We start from the raw sequence: 20,103 nt of genomic DNA, 5'->3' as shown, positions 1-20,103 counted from the left end.
AAAGAAAAGGTACCTTGGAGATCTTGGCGAGTAGTAAAACTTTCTGACGAGGGAAGAACTGGTCTTTCCTTCATAGGAACTCTTCTTGCCACACAAATCAAGCAGGACTGCAAATCTTCAATCAAATACATTTATGGTTACTGTATGAGGCTTTTTCAGTGATTCACACAAACTCCCAATATATTTATGACAACACAACCTTGTAAATCAATGCAGGAGGGAATGGCAAAACACTATGCACCTCTGCTGCTCACTGACTTCACTCTCTCCCCGCCTGAGTGGGAGGCCTCTGGGGGACAGGCTAGGGTGTGCTGTGTAGGACGGGCTGGGGGAGGCTGGGGGAGGCCGGGGAAATGGCTGAAGCCACAGGACACACGCTGCAGAAGTCCACCCACGGGCTGGCGGAGGAGCACGTAATCCCTTCTTATTCAATGGCTGATAGTGACAACCAGCCAAGTTCAACGTCAAGTACACAAATGATGAAAACTAAAATCCGATACTCTGCTCTGCCAAAGGTTTGCTTCTTGAGTTTTTGGTTCATTACGCTACAGGAACACTAGATATACCTTCTACCCAACCATGTAACTAGCCCTAGAATGGCAATATGCACTTTACAACAAAGACTATAAACTGAGTCTGGAGGCGAATTCGGAGAACAAGTCCTGGAAAGTGTTGTATGTGCCAGAAAGCCACATGCCTGGTTAGAATCTCAGCCCTGGCTAGTTTCTCACAGAGCCAATGCTGAGCCTTTACTCCTTACCCACTTCAATTGGTTTATTCACCCTTGTTCACCTCTAGAGAACAGGGAAATGTTTTATTTATCTTTGTAACATGCAGAGCACATTGGGTAGCTCTTTCAATTTCAAAAATGCTGGAAAAAAGGTTAAAAAAATAGTCTTCATATCTTATGTTTGATTGACTTATGATTGTTCATCTTTAAGTCTGGGAAAGAATTTCTTTAAATATATCCAGTAATAGTGGGTATCTCAAATACAAATGTAATCCTCATTCTCAACATAATAAAAAGCTAAATTTTTGAGCACTTACTATGAGGTAGACATCTTTTTAGCTGCTATAGAGGCTACCAATTCACTTTGTCCTTGTGACAGCTCTACGAGGCAGGCTCTGGTGTTCTCCCCATTTAACACAGGAGGAAACCACAGCGCAGTTTCAGTAAGTTGCCCAACAACGTACAAAGCTGGTGAAGCCAGGATTCAAACCTGAGCACACTATGGCTCAGAAACCCCGCTCTCATGCCATACTATGTTAACATCTTAAAACCAGAGTTTAAATGTACAAAAATGTTTAAATATACAGCACAAAACCACAAATTAGATCAGCTATATCTTTTTTATACCACACTTTAGAACGGTATCCTAGATGGGTAACTGGCAGCACTTAGTCTATTGCATAAAAAGAAAAAAAAAAATCCCTCAACATTGCATACTTACATAAAAACTTAATTTTGCAAATTATGTCGTCTATGAGAGTTCTATTACTTTTCAATAAAATTTAAATTACAAATTACTTCCATTTTTTTTTCAAAAAAAAAAAACCTACAGATCTTCCTCAACTTACAATGGGGTTATGTTCTGATAAACCTATTTTTTTTTTTTAAAGATTTATTTGAGAGAGAGAGAGAGAAGCAGGGAGACAGGCAGAGGGAGGAGACAAGCAGACCCCTCACTGAGTGTGGAGCCCAACCTGGGGCTCGATCCCAGGACCCTGAGATCATGACCTAAGCCGAAATCAAGAGTCAGACGCTCAACCAGTTGAGCCACCCAGGCGCCCCCCTTGATAAACCTATTTTAAGATGAAAATATTGAAAGGTGGAAATGCATTTAATACACCTAACCTACCAAACATCATGAGTTAGCCAAGCCTACCTTAAATGTGCTCAAACACACTAGTCTACAGTTGGGCAACATCATCTCACACATAGCCTGTGTTTTAATAAAGTGCTGACCATCTCATGTAATTTACTAGATACTATCCTGAGAGTGAACAACAGAACGGATGTAAGTGTACCGATTGTTCACCCTTGTGAACGCCCGGCTCACTGGGAGCTGTGGGTTGCTGTCGCTGCCCAGCATCCTGAAAGAGGGTTGTAGGCATATCGCTAGCCGTGGCAAAGATGCAAATTAAAAAATTTGAAGTACGGTTTCTACTGACTGTGTACGGCTTTCGACAATCCTAACGTCAAAAAAAAGTAAGTCAAACCATCGTAAGTTGGGGATACTTTGGATTATTTAATGCCGATCATGGTTCAGGCGTATTCGTTTAATCCTGACTACATTCTGATACTGGGATTGTTGACTTCACTTGATAAGAGAAGAGAGTGGGGGCACCTGGGTGGCTCAGTTGTTAAGTGTCTGCTTTCGGCTCAGGTCGTGATCCCAGGGTCCTGGGATTGAGCCCCGCATCGGGCTCCCTGCTTGGCGGGAAGCCTGCTTCTCCCTCCCCCACTCCCCCTGCTTGTAGTCCCTCTCTCATTGTCCCTCTCTCTCTAATAAATAAATAAAATCTTTAAAAAAAAAAAAAAAAGAAGAGAGTAAACTGATGCCCAGTGAGGTCAAAAAACTTGCCCAAAGCCAGAGTTGGTAAGTGGCTGACTCAGGAGCTGGCATGTCTGATGATAAAGCCCATGAGGTTCCCACCCACCAGTGCTACTCTGCGCTTTCTCTTCTACCCTGTACGCAGAATGCATTCTTCAGCACTGCCTCGTAGGAGAGAGGTCACTCAGCGCACGGAAGGGCTTACTTGGGAGGGCTCGGGGTGGTGGTGGTGGTGGTGGTGGGTGGACGCTACAGCAGCGTCCTTTAAGGGGAAGGGCCTGAGATCCTCGCCATCACTCACTCCCATCTCCATCCTCTCTTCAGTAGCATTCTATTACACCATGTTATGGACCTGCATCCCTGGATAAACTATACGGAATCCATTAACCCCTGGAAAGTATATGAAAAATATTGTTTGTACTTGTGCATCTTTCTAGGTCTGTGGCTCATCGCTTGCAGTAGACATTCAGAGGAGCCTCGGATCCTGGGAAGCTTAACCACTAACAGAGCTTCTCTAGTAGGGTAGCCACTAGTGGCTGTGTAAATGTAAACTTAAAATAGAAAATTCAGCCCCCCAACTGCATTACTGAAATTTCAAGCGCTCAATAGCCACATGCAGCTAGTGGGGCCTGCATTGGACATGAACGATATAGAATACTGCCATCACTGCAGAACATTCTATTGGAGAGTGCTGTTTTAAAGACTTAAAAACTGAATTTATGGGATGCCTGGGTGGCTCAAGTAAGTTGGGTGTCTGCCTTCGGCTCAGGTCATGATCCCAGAATCCTGGGATCCAGCCCTACATCGGGCCTCCTTGCTCGGCTGAGAGTCTGCTTCTCTCTCTCCCTCTGCGGCTTCCTCTGCTTGTGCTCTCTGACAAATAAATAAATAAAATCTTAAAAAAAAAAATGGAATTTATCACAAAAATTAAGTAGGTTAAAATGAATGAAGAAACCACTTCTAAATTTTTCTTCGTGTGACCACTCATTTTAGATAATTAAGTATGAAAAAAGTAGCACAGGAATAAATACACGGATATGTAAGATATCCTACAGATTTGGCCCTACCTTCTCCTTCTTCTTTGATGGACTTTGGTTGAGAGACAGCAAAGCACTGCATAGTTTCATATTTCTGATGTGTGTCCTGGTTATCGTGACCTTCCTCTTCTGAATCAGGTAAAGGTTTTACCAGCATTCGACAATTGAAGGTATGGCTGTTCCGCCGAGGAGGTTCGCCAGACCAGGATCCCCCATTCACTGAGGGAGGCAAAAGCAACCCGATAATTATAAAGAAACTAACATCAGACTCGCTGCTGTCAAATTACTCAAAACGATGCTAATGTTTTAACAATTTGGGAAAATGCTTGGGATTTTCAAAATAACTTCTACGCCTCTTACTCTTCACCCTGACTCCTTCCCTTCAGGTTCAGGCCTTGTTTAATTATTATTAGAACACTGTTCTTCATTTTTGGGTTTTCCTTACTCTGGTTTCTTGGAAATTTAGTTCAACCTACTTGTACTTTAGGTACTTTAGATATTTTATCCCTTTGAGATATGTTACCCCCTGCTCAAAAATCTGGAACTGGCACCAACTTACAGCATGCATTAAGTTCTTTAAAAGGATTTTGACTTGATGTAGTCAGGGATATGAAGGTCATTCGAACTGATAGATCGAATCTCACTGACCAGCCCCACCTTATCCATCTAACCAGATCTCCCACACTGGCCAGCACAAGCCTCCCCCACCATCCTCCACCCCTGGTCCCACATGGACACTGGTGCTCCTGCCACCTTATCTCAAGTGTCCAGTGGCCACTATCTCTCCCACCCCGATGTACCCTGCTCTGAGGCCGAGATCCCCACTCTGTCTTCTCTCCCAGATCCTTCTTTTGTAGAATTTTACAGAAATTTTGGTGTGTATTCTGTAACTTGGCTGTTGCTGAATTACTCTATTTCAGGTACATTTCCTCAGTTCGACTGAAAAACCCCTGCAGAGGCACTGATAATGTCATTTATTTCTTATCAAGTGAAAGGTTACTTCACAGGTCTTCTCCTTTAGTGTCAATACTTAGAAATGTATGTATTAATTCAAGAAAGAGAGAATGACACAGAGGAAAGACACTTCTTTGGGGAAATTCGAGAAATCAAGGGAAATAAAAGAATGACTGATTTGGAGACTGTAAGGTTGTTCTCATGGATCACCAGATCCACCTTCTCATTCCACAGATGAAAAAACCTATCAGAAAGATCTTCAGCTACTAGAAGAGCTGGAATCAGTACCAATCCTAATCATCATTTTGGTATTCTTTTCTTTACTGTTCTTTATGTTTTATCTAAAAAATATTATGACCAGTAGGACAATGAAAGAGAGGATCGAAAAAAAGGGCCAGTGATAAGATAAGCAAACATACTCTCAAAGCTCACTAGTGGGAAAATACTTAAAAGGACATCTAAGTGTTCTGGTGAATGCAATGCTAAGTGCATAGCCACTGGGCTGCAAAGGAATAAAAAAGAAAACACACCCTGGAAAGAACAAAGGAAATACCAAGTTAACTGCAAGAAACGGTTTTAGAATTACAGAAGGAACCATAGCTAGCTTTATATGTCTGTGCAGACATTTGGGAGGTTTCTTCCACCATCAGTATTCTTAAAAGCTTATTTACATAATGGATACTACACAGAGAAATGAAAGAAGAAAGAAAAAAGAGTTCTTATTAACTCAGGTTAATAAGTAATTTTAAAACATAAAAAAAGTACAGTATAAAGTCAAGAAAAGAGCTCTTTAGACAAGTGAATTAATAATAGTGAATTAATAAGTATAGGTCCTTTGAGGAAGTCATCAAATTACTGAAGAGATCTGAAATATTAGTTACTTGAAATAAGAAATCCCATTTTCTTGTTCATTTACTAGAGAATATAATAAAAGAATCTCACATGAATATGCATATGTTTTATGTTACTGTTGCAGTCACTTTGAACAAAGGGTTATCATGCCAAGGAAAAGCTAGCCATCTGGAATTTAAAAAGGGCCTTCTATTTACTGTGGTAACAGTAAGACCGGCTAATATAAACCGTTTGAAAAAAAAAAAAAAAAGAACAGAAATACTTGCTAACTCAGGACTTGACCTTATTCTGTACTAAAATATGCACTTCCTTTTATCTGTGAAGATGTTCTTAGCATCATCAGTCTAAGTGAGAATATTAAAAAAAGAACCCCTTAGGAAGTGGGAACGTTCATACTCTGGAGCAGCAGGTAAGGTGGGCCCACGCTGTGAGCCACCCACTTTAAAATGCGGCCCTCGATACTCCCGGACACTTTTGGACAGCATCTTCAGAATGAGAGGAAGTCAGCAACATGGGCGGGACAGTAAGAGTGGGTACGGGGGAAGAGCCACCGAAGCATCTGGGAAACCAAAGAGCCCATTCAGGGCTGCCGGGCTGGTAGCATCCGACCCTCTATATGCCCCTCGTTCCTTAATGTCAGATCTTCAGCAGGCTGAGGGCACCCACATACATACTCTCTTCGCGAGTAGCACGCAAAATTTTGTTTTTCTGAAGTCAAACCTCAAACTTCTCACGACCTTCTACTTCTTAGAGCCATGGCCGAAAAGCACAAATTGGAGGCAGCTGGCACTGGAAGGGAGGCAGTGTGGCAACCTCTTAAAAAACACCGAAACAAACCCCACGAAAACAGTGGCCATAGGAGTCCTTTCCATCTGAATAATTTTCATGTACTTTAAATACAGGATCAAAACAATCATTCATTTAAGATCCCTATCTGCAGATGTCCTCTTCTCCATGACTTTCAAGCTTAAATATTTAATGTAAGCCTCTCTAAAAAACTACCCAGTTACTCTTATCCCCAGTTGCCGTAACACCCAGTTCTATGTGACCCCTCCAACCAAGACAATGTGTGCATGGGGGAGGAGGGAGACCCCAGCAGATAATCATTTACCTATAGACTTTGGCAGCAGGTTTTTGACAAATTCAGTGTGGTCCCCAACATGCAGGATGCTATATACACTTTTGTTCATCAGCTCTTCTTGGTTATACCTTAGGTACTGTGTCACATTCTCTGAAACAAATACAACGTTGCCTTCCAGGTTCACTACAAAGAAGAACCCATCAAGGGCCTAAGGGAAAAGGCACAAATTGTGTTAGAAAGGACACAACAGAAAATCATATGCAGTTGTTAAGAAGGGATGATCCCTTTAAGGGAAAGGTGTAATTCACACGTGGAGAGAAAAGAGATTTCTGTCTCTCTCAACCCCTCTCCTAGTTTTGGGGAAAAACTAGCACATTTTCTCGTGATGAAATGACTCCATCTTAGTAAGTGGGAGAGAGCCTAGATCAGGGTTTCTTGTCGCAAACTAAATGACAAATACTAACTGTTATTTTATCAGGAGATAATTACTGCCACATAAGTGCAGGTATTTATCTGTATTTTCCAAATTATATTGATGGACTCTACCTGGCCAAGAACAACGTTTATGTTACCAACCCAGTACAAAGTAATTATGTCCTATAGTTTCTCATGTAATACAATGGGAGGAAAGGGTCATCGATAATTTTCCTTCAGTTTAAGGATTAAAAAACCCCCCAAACTTTGCCACCTTTAAAGCTGCCAGGGTTTAAATGAAAAGAACTGCAGATGTTCTCAAACGTCAATCCTTTATTGTTTGGGAAAAGGGTCTGGGAAGGAAGTGTCTCTCTGATAATGGCAATGGGGACTGCATGCTGAGACATGACCAGTAGAGTCTGAAGACTGGAAGGGGACTTGAGGTTTTAGTTTTTGACAGTGAGAACTGGAAAGTTAACTAATTGTGCCCTTCTCTATTACTTGTTCTCCAGGTCATGGAGCAGCAGGTCCTTAACCACCTAGATAACATTAGCATTTTCCTGCAATGTGGCTTGGCCTCACTCCTCCTTGTTGTCATTCCAGTCTAGATCAGGGAAGGACAGAAAGACTCCAGGATCATTTCAGGAAATAAAGATAATGAGAATAACTACCGAGCATGTTTACTGTGCCTAAACACATTGTGTCATCTGAATGTTTACAACTCTGGAAGGAATGTTTTACCTTCTCCAATTAACAGAGGAGGAAGAAATTGAGGCTCTAAGAGGTGAAGTGATTTGCAAAAGCTTTTGCAACTCAGTCCGCGGCAGAGCTGGAATTTGAACCCAGGTGCACTCAAAAGCTCATGCTTGCGATTACTCTGCAGCAGAGTGTTCTACTTCAGTATTTACCCCAGTCTTTTCCTATCATGTTCACCTCGGTGATATAAAAGTTGAGAGTTCAGGGAGTTTCTCTTAGTGACTCCTCCTTTCCCTTTTTGATCTGTGCTTGTCAGAGTCCTGTTTTATAGATGAGGTTGAGTGATCAAGACTAGAAGAAGCCTGATATTGATCAGGCATACCTCGAAACAGGGCCACCTGGTCTACCCAGTTTGTGTCACAGTTTCCCCATGCTATGTATTTACTACTATTTTTAACATGAATGTTCCATGTACATATTGGTATAACAATGTGTATGGATGGGGCATAAAGTGTTTACTTTTATCCTAGTTTGCTTTTTCCTTAAGTTATTATTTAACAGGCTATTTTGTGAGCTTTCTTTGAATATATTCCATCTTTAATTCTATTTTCATCACAAAACTAAGTGCTCTCTCAAATTAGAAATGACCATAAGGCACCAGTGAAAAGCTCTTTAAAAAAAAAAAAAAAACACCATTCAATTTTAAGTTTTTCTTAAATATTCTGTCAGGTTTTACCAATGGTATAAACAATATGCAGGGCAAAGCAAGACTGTATGTAAATGGCCTTCCATAACAGGTTGGCATCAACCCTTGAAAACCTCGTGTAAGTAAGTGCATGCGGGTGTAGGTCTGTGAAGGGGGAAAGGAAGTCAGTCAGTTGATTAGTTACATGCCACGTGTCCTTTTAAACTAACTGCTTCAGATACACATTCACAGGGATTTTCATAATTATATTACCTGTAGCTCCCTTTTGAACATGCAAAGAGCTTCCCACTGCTTTCTACCATGATAAAAAGACTGATTTGTAGCACAGTATGACTGAAAGATGAAAGTGTTTCATCTTATGAGACCGTGTTTTTTAAAGCACACTATGATATGCTCTGATGAAAAAAGCTGACATTTGGTTTTGTTGCCTAGCAACCACTATGCTATGATGTAAGCATGAGTGTGCATCTATGCCTAGGAACAGCTCAACGAGAACAAGTTTTCCCTGTTTAGACTGTTCCATGTAAACAGGGATAAAGACTTCAAACCTTAAGTCACTAGATTCGAGCATTAGCTCTCTAACATACGTGGCACTGAAGCCCTGCCACACAAGTACTTGCTCAAGTCTGAATACACTGGATTCTCAGAAGGCTATTTTTCAACAGTAAAAATGTTGGCCTGATTTTATGAGAGAAGGCCCACTGATACCCAGCAGTCTGATTTCCATAATCAATGAACTTGCTCTAAAGAGGGCCTGAATTCATGGTCTTGTGGTTACTCCCAACATTTCCTTTTAGAAGCCTCAAAAATCTTTTCAGGAGTTCCCACCCTACTGTAATCTTCCCCCATATAGGGAATCAATGCAGATACCTGGGAATTTCCTAGTAATCTAATAATTTAGATTACCATAATTTTCAAATCAGTTTTGTTTAAAATTAAAAGTTTTTTCACAGAAACCTATCTACTTTCATCTAATTCTAAATAGTCCACCTTGTTAGAGTTTTCTTATCTGCTTCTAAGAACCAAGCAGGAAGCAGCACTCTGGTTTTCCTGTTGACTCTGGAAAATCAGGTTAAGTGTGTTTTGCTTTTTCCCTGAAAATTGTACTTGGATACTGTCAAGCTAGTGACTCAAGAGAAATAAGCAAGGGACAACATGGGGTCATTTAAAGTTTTTTGGCTAGCAGGTCCAGCTCCAAGAATTTTGTCATTTCTAAATACAAAGACTGGGTCAGATGATTTTTAATTTTTCCTGTGTTCCCCCCACCACCACCTTCCAAGTGTATGATACATTTTCACAGAATGAGATTTTCTAAAAATAAAAATCATCACATGCACCAACTGAAGAAAAAGGGCAATTACTGGTGATCTTTGCTTTAAAAATCCTACTTTCTCATCTAGGTGCAGCTATTGCCACAGGTTAAATGATTCCACATGGCGATGCCGCCCAGCTTCCGGCCACGTGGTACTTTTCAATCTCATCGTATCATCGGCTGAGTAAATTATCCTGAGATCTGACATAATTTATGTCTCAGGGCTCCTCTGCTTCTTGTTATATATTCACCGGCATTTTTTCCCTCATCTTCCCATAGCCTACATCTTGAATTTTAATTTTGGAATAGGTACAGCAAAGCACTTGTTAATCAAACAGGAAAGCTAGACTTTACAAATTCTAGACGGCAGTCTGGTCATAAACCTTCTGAAAGTTAATAAAGAACAGGGAGTTAAGACCAACCACTACATTTGTGATGCTCATCCTAACAGCTCTGCCTATTATTTCAGTTTTCATCTTTATGAAATAAACTAGTTTGAAGCAGCATAAATAAAAAGCACAAACCTGCATTTGGTCTTCAAATGGTAACCTGCCTATACGGACATCTGTATATGGCATATATAAAATCTAAAAATTGGGGGAACATCTCAGATGAAAATTACATTGCAGAATTTAATAGGACTTGTGAACATGGTTTTCCAAAATGAATGCTCACTCTGTCAATTTATATTGTAATCTAGTTCACGTAATTCTCTCTTATTACTGGGAAATGTACGTAGGCTGAAATCGGGAGCTAGATGAATACATACTAGTAAGCTCCAGAGGTCAGCGGTACTTCCAGCCCGACGAGTGAAAATTAAGTGTAGACTGTCCTGAAATTATATTCACCTGAAAATTAAACGTAATAATATGAAGACCGACAAGAGGGTAGGGCAGAGAACCAGAACGAGGGTAGGCTACCTCAAGCATCATAGGCCCCAGCGCATCCTTGTCGATGACGCCCTGCCCGGTCGACGACACGTCTGACTTCTGCACTTCATCTACGTTGGCAGCTGCTGCTTTCTCTGCAACAAACGGAAGTGTGAATTAAATGGCAGTGCTTTTTCAAGGGCAGAATGACACAGAAACATTGTCATTGTAATGATCTTTAAAATCTCTAGTGGAACCAGCCGGGGCGCTGAAGGAGCTGGAGTCCATCCCCACCGCCGCTGAACGGGAGATGCTGCTGGAAGCAGGAACAGAACAGTACCTTTTCACCTCCAGAACCTGTGCTCAGAGCCCCTCTCAGGCAGGTGATGGAATGAGTTTAGTGGTTTCGTGCTAGTCCCCAACAAGCATTTTTTTTTCTAGACTACAAAACTGCTAAACGCTATGGCACAATTAGTCTCTACTCCGGGGACTCCGCAAACCAGGATAAAGAAAGGTCTGTTGTTCAGAATTCAGTAGCATAATCAGAGATACATTTCCACGTACTTGCAGAAGGACTAAGAAGAAGTCCCAACCCGCTACGGCTAGGCTGCCCCTGCGTGACACGCTCTATCAACTGCCTTTTGGACTCTTGCACTGCTCTACCTCTCGTCACACTCACATATAAGCAGCCAGAAAGATGGGGTCTCTATATTGTAGAAAGTGCTTACCGATTTACGGCAGAGAGAAGAAGCACCCTCTCAGGCACCGAGAGGAGCTCAGTGGCTGCCCTTTGATCTAAAACAGAGATGCACAATACATGCCCCTGCATTACAACGTGTGAGGCAGCGTTCAAGCCGAGAGGGCCTGGGACAATGCTCCCTCATGGATAATTCTCAGAGAACAAACAGATGCACAGTTATCGATATATATATATATGCAAACTCATTATTTTAAGAACACCAAAAAAAAAGTTAAAGGCGTAACAGATACATATCATCAACTTGCGAGAAAACAACACAAAAACAATGTGCCAATTATTTATACCTGAATAAATTATATCCTTGTTTACACTGCATGTTAGTATTGTAATTAAATGCAAATAAAGAAAACTGTAAATCAATTTCATACTCAGGATCAACCTGCTTTCATGACCTTGGTAAATTTTGGTGCTGCTGCTTCTTTTTTGTTGTTTTTTTGGTAAAAAAGATTTACAGAGTATTCTGAAAATCTGGAAAACTTAATTTGTACCTGAGAACCTAGAACATAATTAGGAATTATGCAGGTCCTCCAAATCTTGCCACTGCCAGGATGGAGCACTTCCACATTATATTCAGTGCAAAAGGGAAGATGACCTGTGTGAGTTCAAGTCTAAGTTCAGCCACTTAGAAGTATGAGCCAGAGAAGTCATTCCAACTTTTTTTTTTTTTTTTAAAGAATTTATTTATTTATTTGACAGAGAGAGACACAGCGAGAGAGGGATCACAAGCAGGGGGAGTGGGAGAGGGAGAAGCAGGCTTCCTGTGGAGCAAGGAGCCCGATGCGGGACTCGATCCCAGGACTCTGGGATCATGACCCGAACCGAAGCAGACGCTTAACGACTGAGCCACCCAGGCGCCCTCATTCCAACTTTTTAAGGCCTTATAGTACCTGCCTTTTTAAGGCCCTATAGTACTCCTGTGACAGGAGTAAACTGGATGATCGGTAAAACACACTCTAAAAACTATAAAGTAGTTTACAAATGTAACTTACTACTAGCACATCTATGTGTGTTAGTTCTTCCTCATGTAGTAGAGTTCCAAATGTAGTAACTTCTTTGCAGAGCTTATCATAAGCAGACTGTATCTGCTTTTTCAATTACTATATTCCTGGCTCACCTCCTTAGATCTAAATAATTGTGACCATCTATTAAAAGAGATAAGACTTGGGACTTAGACTGGGTGGTTCAGTCAGTTGGGCGTCTTTGACTCTTGACTTCGACTCAGGGTCGTGAGACGGAGGCCCACACTGGGCTGCTCGCTCAGCTCATGGTCTGCTTGAGATTTTCTCTCTCCCTTTGCCCCTCCCCACCCCTAAAATAAATAAATAAATCTTTAAAAGAGAAAGGGAGAGAGAGAGAGATGACTTATCTGGTAGCCTTTACAACACAGTAAATATTGGAAGGATCTGTCAGTCTTCATTTTGTTTTTTTCTTGCTGCCTTCCCTTACCCCTTGGCTCTGTCTGCAGGCTTGGTCTCAGCCTAGTTCCTCAGCCTCAATGGGGTAGGAACTATCTCAGGCTTTCCACACGATTACTGCATGTGACCTCCCTCCCTCTCCACGTCCATTCCCATTTTCCTAGAATCTTTTTCATTGCCAAATATACACCAAGTAAATGCATACTGGGGCATATAGTTTTGTTTTGTTTTTGTTTTTTTTCCTTTGCTGGTTCACTCTGTAAGGCTACAGGTTTCTCTTCAGTTTCCACTCCCTTTCCTACTCACCAGGGTTAGGACTGACCCCATCACCTGCTGTTTCATCTGATTTAACAGCCAGGTACTGTGGAGGTCCCAGCAGGCTTCAGGCCTAAGGATCCTGAGTTTCATTACTACTAAATCGTAAAAGGCGTCAAACAGACATCACATGTTTCTGTGGTCTCACGGCATTCCGATTCGTTCTTTGCCTTCGGTGTTGTGACAGTGTGAGAGCAATGTGCTGGCAGCCCGCAGAAAGCGTAAATCGCAGCCTTTGCTCTGCCCCCTCACTATTCGTTGCTCCCACCAGCAACCTCTTCCAACAGTACCAGTGATCCTCAAATCAGAATGGCGTACAAGAGAAGACAACCTCCCCAGAGAGGACCTATCAGAATCTGAAGACTAAAAAGGCTTTCTTTGTATGACATTCTGATACATCTTCCTAGGAAGGTATGCTGTCCTCCCCACTTCCTGCAGTGAGAATCACAGTCCAGGAAATAGTACTCGATCTGCCATCAAAAGGTAAGTTTCATGAAGGGCGCACTGTGTCTGTATCCTCAGTGGGCACGGTCCCTATGTCAGAGCAGGTTTTCACTAAGTATTTGGTGGCTAACAGACCAGATCCACCTCGGGCACCTATTCCCAGATATGGAGGAGGCAACTGGAGGTGGGAGTGGGTGGAAAAAGGAATAAAGTCCCGGCTTTAGTCCTAACAGACCTCCACGGTGCAGGGGGAGGAATGGGACAGGTAGGCAGGGTCAGAAATACGGGGAAAGGATTTCCTGAAGAAATAAAACAAATCATCTTTCCTTGCCTTGCTCAGTAAGTTTGAGGGCATCTAATGTTCTCTCAGGTCCCCAGTTCTCTTACCCTTCCACTGCCGCAACTGGTGGTTTTGTTCGTTTTAAAGAATGGATTGATTAATTCAGATTTATGTTGGGGGGAAGTGAGACATGAAGCACAAGCTACTGATCGCAAGGGCAATTCCATACCTACTGCTGACCACTAGAGAACAGCAGGCTATTTGACATATGAGACTCTGCTATCACATCGGTAAGAGATTCTTGTTTTCTGTGGGGCCTATGATAATGCCACAAAATAACAGTGTCTGTGATAATCCGTTTCCAAGCCTAGTAAAGACAATCAATATACCTTGTGAGATGTTTGCGTTTTGAGGATCTGACCATCATTCTCAAGACCCAAACTTTCCTAAATTCATCCTTTAATATTCTGTGGAATTTAAAAAACAATGTAAGAAAACCCAATCATGCAGGTTCCTAAACAATGATAAGCTTTCAGGCTGGGGTGTCCTAACTATTCTAGCAACATGCTCAGACACTGAATTTTGAACTCTTACCAGAAAATATGTAGAATGAGGATCATAACTGCATTGCATTTTATTCTAGAAATCTACAGATCAGATGAAATTTAGGATAAGGGCCTAAAATTTAAAGGAGGAGATAATTTAGATCTAACAAAACGTGTTTGGGTAAAAATAATTATCATCTTGAAAAATGATTTGTGATGGTAAGCCATGTCATTTTTTTTTCTCTTTATCACATTCAATTGATCAATCTTTCAGAGGAGAAAAGCAGCTAACAGGAAGTCACAGGCAGTGAGTGGCCACCGTGAGGAAATCACCCAGTAACAATGGGATCTGTTCAGCAAGCAGTCTCTCCATCTCTGTGTCTTGTGTCTCGCTGTGCATGTGGTGCAAGTGGAGTGAATAATCCTTGTCAGCTGAGAGATTAAATCTAGCTGGGAGGGCAAAACAATTACAATCGAACTAAATGAGAGCAATTTAGCGATAATTGCAAGGAACTAACTTTAAGTTCAAAGAAGAGATAAAAATCATTGGACGTAGCTGAAAATATTTCACGTACATTGTAAATGAGTTGGACTCGGCAGGATAAGCAAGTGGATGGCAAAAGCAAGAGCCTAAGAAGGAAACCAGTGGGAATGGACATGTGGCATCTGGCCCCGAGAAAATGTCAGCGTGGCCTCTGAAAACCAATGCTAAGCTAAGGAACATTGGCAAAAAGTTTGTCTAAGCTGGAATTCTAGGAATCTCTGACTAAAAATGAAAACAACACAAATTTCACAAGATCTATTAGTGGAACATGTGCTTTGAAAGAAAACTCTAAATGAGTCTATCGATTATTTGCAAGAGAATGTTGTAATATTTACACAACACTATTCATGTAATTAAGGGAATGGGAAATGTTCACTATTCATAGAGTAAATATGAAAGAGAGACAAAGGGTAAAGAATCTGGGGCTTTTCACGCCTGTCCTCACTAATGTTTGTATTACATGCATTTCCAATTAATTTGTCATCTGCTATTCAATTCTGTATTGAATTTGTGCTTTCATCATTTCTCAATATTAAAGAGAATAAAATCAATAATATGAAATGATAGAAAACACTCAGAAGTATGGCTTTACCAGTGTAATTGAAATCTACATTAAACTGGCCATGAATTTATGTTTTTGGGTCCTTTTCATGAGGTAATTACTACTTCTGTTCAACGTTCAGCTGAGCTTTGAAATTAAATAGGAGGAAGGAAAGGACTCTAGTGAGAGATACATTATTACGATAACCGGACATATACTGGTATCTTGATGGAGCCTTTCAGTAATTAGTATGCTATTTTTAAGGACCAGATATAAATAAGCTTAAATCCTTATATATATTTATACCTCTGTAAGTACAGCATTTCTATACTAAAACACACTATTTAATATTTTTAAATTAGGCAGTTTTCTCAGCGGTCACAAATTATATTTACTTTCTATATTTTGCATCCATTAGCTATAAAAATATATTCTGTTACAAAAATATCCTTCAGTAAACTCAAGAGTAGAAAGACATCCCAGAGTTTCTAATGGCCAAAACCTTATGAAATCTCATTATTATAGATGGAACTCTTAAATCGGAAAAAGAGATGATAAAATTTAATTTTCAGAGCCTACAAAATTCTCCTTCATGCCTTGACTTCTATTTCTTTCTGCTGCACTTTCAGCATTAAAGTTATTCTTTTCATTTATTTATTATTTTTTTAAGATTTTACTTATTTGACAGAGAGAGACAAAGCGAGAGAAGGAACACAAGCAGGGGGAGTGGGAGAGGGAGAAGCAGGCTTCCCGCGGAGCAGGGAGCCCGATGCGGGGCTCGATCCCAGGACCCTGGGATCATGACCTGAGCCAAAGGCAGACGCTTAACGACTGAGACACCCAGGCGCCCCTAAAATTATTCTTTTTATTTATTTATTTTTAAATTTTTTTTAAAGATTTTTTAAATTTATTTATTTGACAGAGAGAGACACAGCGAGAGAGGGAACATAAGCAGGGAGAGTGTGAGAGGGAGAAGCAGGCCTCCCGCCAAGCAGGGAGCCCGATGCGGGGCTCGATCCCAGGACCCTGGGATCATGACCTGAGCCGAAGGCAGACGCCTAGCGACTGAGCCACCCAGGCGTCCCTAAGATTATTCTTTTTAGATGAGAATTTGGCCTAAGAGAGTAACAATGAAAATAATAACTCTCTCCCTTTCTTCCTCACTCCCCCCCCAAAGATAAGAATATCATAAAACCAAATGCAAAACCCTGATGAGAGACTGTCCAAGGATGCCTCTGTAATCTTTCTCTGAGTGTCCCTTCTCTCCCGGTAGCTGCTCCTACAGCAATCCCGCCTGGTTCCTTCCTCCATTTGCCTGCACTCCAGAAATCCAATACCAATTAATTAGATTTCCAGTTTCAAAGCAAAGAACAAAACCCCGTCTCTTCAGGGACCGTGTTAAGATGAGTCATACCACAAACTGGGAGAAAATCATTAATATTATATTCCATATGCTTTTCTTTACAATTATTGCTCATATTGTTTCTTAGAACAAAAGGAAAAGTGAATAGGGAAGCATTTGATCTCTAGAAAGGTAAGTGATTTTAAAATACAGGTATTTTTTGAAGCAACTGGATTAAATTGCTCTTTATCACTGGCATCTACAGACATAAATTTGAAAGTAAAATTTAAGTTTCTGGTGAGAACAGCAACAAAACGGAAGCTGTGATCCTAGCAAAAAAATGTATTTATCTTAAAAACAAACAAACAAACAAAAAGTACAACTAGCTGTTTTTGAATTACGGGGTGGTATTTTTTTTTTTTTAAGATTTTATTTATTTATTTGACAGAGACACAGCGAGAGAGGGAACACAAGCAGGGGGAGTGGGAGAGGGAGCAGCAGGCTTCCCGCAGAGCAGGGAGCCCGATGTGGGACTCGATCCCAGCACCCTGGGATCATGACCTGAGCCGAAGGCAGACGCTTAACGACTGAGCCACCCAGGCGCCCACGGGGTGGTATTTTTTAAAAAAGATCTTTACATGTTCTTTTAAAACATCACTTACTGATTTTTGGTAGCTTAATCTTATAATGTTAGGAGTCTTGTCTGTTTGTTTGTTAGGCAACTAAACTGAGAATATACATTCCAAGGTTCTTTCCAGAAACCATTACCAGAGTAGAGTGCTATCTCCTCACAGGGATGGCGGTCCTGGCTCAAGGGACAGCCACATAACTGTTCTAAGTCCAGCAGCAGCGGCGGCAACCACCACTGATGAAGCCTTAGAAGCCGAAATGCTGTTTAATGTCTGCCCATTAGGAGGACAGGGTGATGCGGCCATTATGGAAGAGGTTTATACTCTTCTTCATCTTTTTTTTAACCATCTGAAGAGACTGTGGAAAACTTGTGGAAATTAGTCCATCTTTAAGAATTCAGAATTCAAACAAGTATAATTATTCCCTCTGTAAAAATATGTCAGCTAAAAAATAATTCACAGGGTCTTTACTACACAAATTTAGAAAAATTTTAGTGCTGCCCAGGTTTAGATGCCTCTGACATGTGAAGCCACACAGGAGTTTAAAAGTTATTTTTACGTTGGGTCAAGCATGAGGATAGTTGCTTTTACTGAAGCAGTGTTATTTAAAGTATTAGATATTTGACTAAAATGGAACCTGATACGTTATGCAGGTTTCATAATTAATTCCACTGCTTCAAAATGAGTAAAATCACTCACCCAGAAACTATCAATTTTTCAGTAGACTGACGTCAAACACAAGTCTAATCACCTCCACAACAAATTTTAAGACTCTAGTGGGAATAGATCCACAATTTTCATCTTTTCTTGCGTTCAGGAGCTGGATGACTTCAGTGAAGTGACTGTCAAATCTAGCAGCAGCGAGACACATGTGAGGCCACGTCACTGAAACAATGACAGGCAATTTCTGGCCAAGCACTGGAGACTAAATATTACAGGAAAAGTTATGCAGCATCTCAAAGGTTCTAGAAGGTAAAACCAGAGAATTATGCATCTGCACCAACTAAAATTAGAAAAGCTGCCATATGGCTCTGTGAAGCCAGCAGCACATTCTTATTCATTAGGAAGCATTCTGCTAACATAAAAACACAAGGCCCTTCCTGTGCTCTCCAAATGTGTTTATCTTTTCAACATTAATGCACTATATATCATCAAGCTGGTGAAATCTCCTGCCGTGCATATTAAAACCGCGCAGCTGCACTTTCTTTAGTAGTGGGAGGGACCTCAGCCCCAAGTTGCCTCCCTCTTTCTGACACTGAGATTCTTGTTAACATACCATGGTTTCTCTTCAGTGTGAAGAAACAGCAACATTAACCAATCTCAAGGCTATCTCCACCCAGCAGCCCCCCACCCCCCACCCCCACCCTCCATCCATGCTCTGTTTCAGAGAAGGCGACATGCTTGGTTTTGTCTTCATCAATGGTCTGGGCACGACTACTTAAATAGAACCGACAATCATGCCACAAGTTTGAAATGTAAAGGCCCTACGTGGAAAATTAATGTACTATGCTTTTCAAGAGAGAAGACAGTAACCAGAATGGACTTTAGGTATTAAGTGGCTAGAAAAGACTTTTGTTCATAAGAACTCTCTTCATCATTAATCTGCTATCACCAATATGTAATTCTATTCAGTCCCCACTTCACCTATTACCTATCAACATGGAATGCACTGTTAGGTAAAATAGGCCGTGGATAGTCTTTCGTAGTTAAGCTACGTGAGTATATGACAATTTGTCCAAAATCTCTTTCTTTTACATAATCTAAATACAACTGTGCTATGTGCAACCTCAGCACTTAGGCAGAATAGTGAAGGCGGCATTCTCCAAAGACCAAACTATACAAATGTTTTCTTTCAAATACATACATTAACTCAAGCAAGGCCAACCAAATTCCATTATAGGAGCACTTAATAAAGTTTCTGATAAAGAGGTTAAAACATGGAAAGGACAGAAAGAGTTGTCTCTAAAATCCTTTAAAAGACTTTGGTCTACGAAGTGTAAATATTTTCGCTCCCAAATCACCATTCTGTTTACTGGCATAGCTACTGGCATCATCTCCCAATATTCCTCCCTTACACTCCAGCAACCGTCATTATTTATCTCCCCAAATGCATCGTACTGTTTCAAGATTTCAAGCATTTTCTCAGACTTCCGTTTGCACAGGTGCCCTTCCAACCGTTCTCTTTTAAGACCCCATCACTGTTCCAGAAGCTCATTACAATCAAGCGAGGGCCTTCCCCTGTGTTTCTGCAATGCCCTGTGCCCATTCCCCTAACAGTCTACATTCACTGACCTAGGGCTTTGAAATGCTTGATTTGTTTACATATCTGTCCCCTTCACGGCACTGTTGGCCCCTTGGCTACAAGAAAGGTCTTCTTACTCACTGCCTGACATCTAGTGGGTGCTCAATAACATGGGTGTTCATACTGACCAGTTCTATAGCTATAGCTGAAATTCAGTATAGCCAGGATCTAAAAATCACAAATGCCTTTTAGAGAGATCTGTTCTGAAGAGCCTTACTGTATACTTGACATAATGGAGATTTCTTTTAAGACTCGGCTTTTTGGGGTCAATGTATCAGGTAGAGAAGGGATGAGAACAAAAGTCAGACCCTATGTTCTAAAGGGCATCAAGAGAATTCTTACAGCCACTGGGGAAAGCATTTGGTGATGGTTGCGAGGGGAAGTCACCAAGGCTCTTTCTATACCTGAGAGAAGATGAAGGCAAACAAAAACGGGCCAACTTTATTATTCTAGATTATCATCTAGGAAGTTATAACTTGCTTTATTAAAAAAAAAGAAGTAGTTTGGGCA

The 20,103-nt window shown here is 41.0% G+C and overlaps 1 protein-coding gene across 14 annotated transcripts in view; it reads right to left on the bottom strand.

Moving 5' to 3' along the window:
- NCOA2 (nuclear receptor coactivator 2) overlaps positions 1 to 20,103 on the bottom strand; it is a 290,419-nt gene that overhangs the window by 54,357 nt on the left and 215,959 nt on the right. For all 14 annotated transcript variants that reach the window (XM_064588232.1, XM_064588229.1, XM_054512572.2 and 11 more), the window contains 4 exons: positions 10,528 to 10,631; positions 6,510 to 6,687; positions 3,623 to 3,811; positions 14 to 115 (listed from right to left, as the gene is read on the bottom strand). In XM_064588232.1, coding sequence (XP_064444302.1) covers positions 14 to 115; positions 3,623 to 3,811; positions 6,510 to 6,687; positions 10,528 to 10,631 — 573 coding nt within the window. The remainder of the gene's footprint in view (positions 1 to 13; positions 116 to 3,622; positions 3,812 to 6,509; positions 6,688 to 10,527; positions 10,632 to 20,103) is intronic.

This window comes from Mirounga angustirostris, unplaced genomic scaffold (assembly GCF_029215605.1).
Source record: "Mirounga angustirostris isolate CCGP_5_RB_7025 unplaced genomic scaffold, mMirAng1.0.hap1 SCAF_4, whole genome shotgun sequence".
In the NCBI taxonomy this organism is placed as follows: Eukaryota; Metazoa; Chordata; class Mammalia; order Carnivora; family Phocidae; genus Mirounga; species Mirounga angustirostris.
Note: the sequence above shows the minus strand (reverse complement) of the source record. Positions and strands in the feature narration are given on the sequence as shown.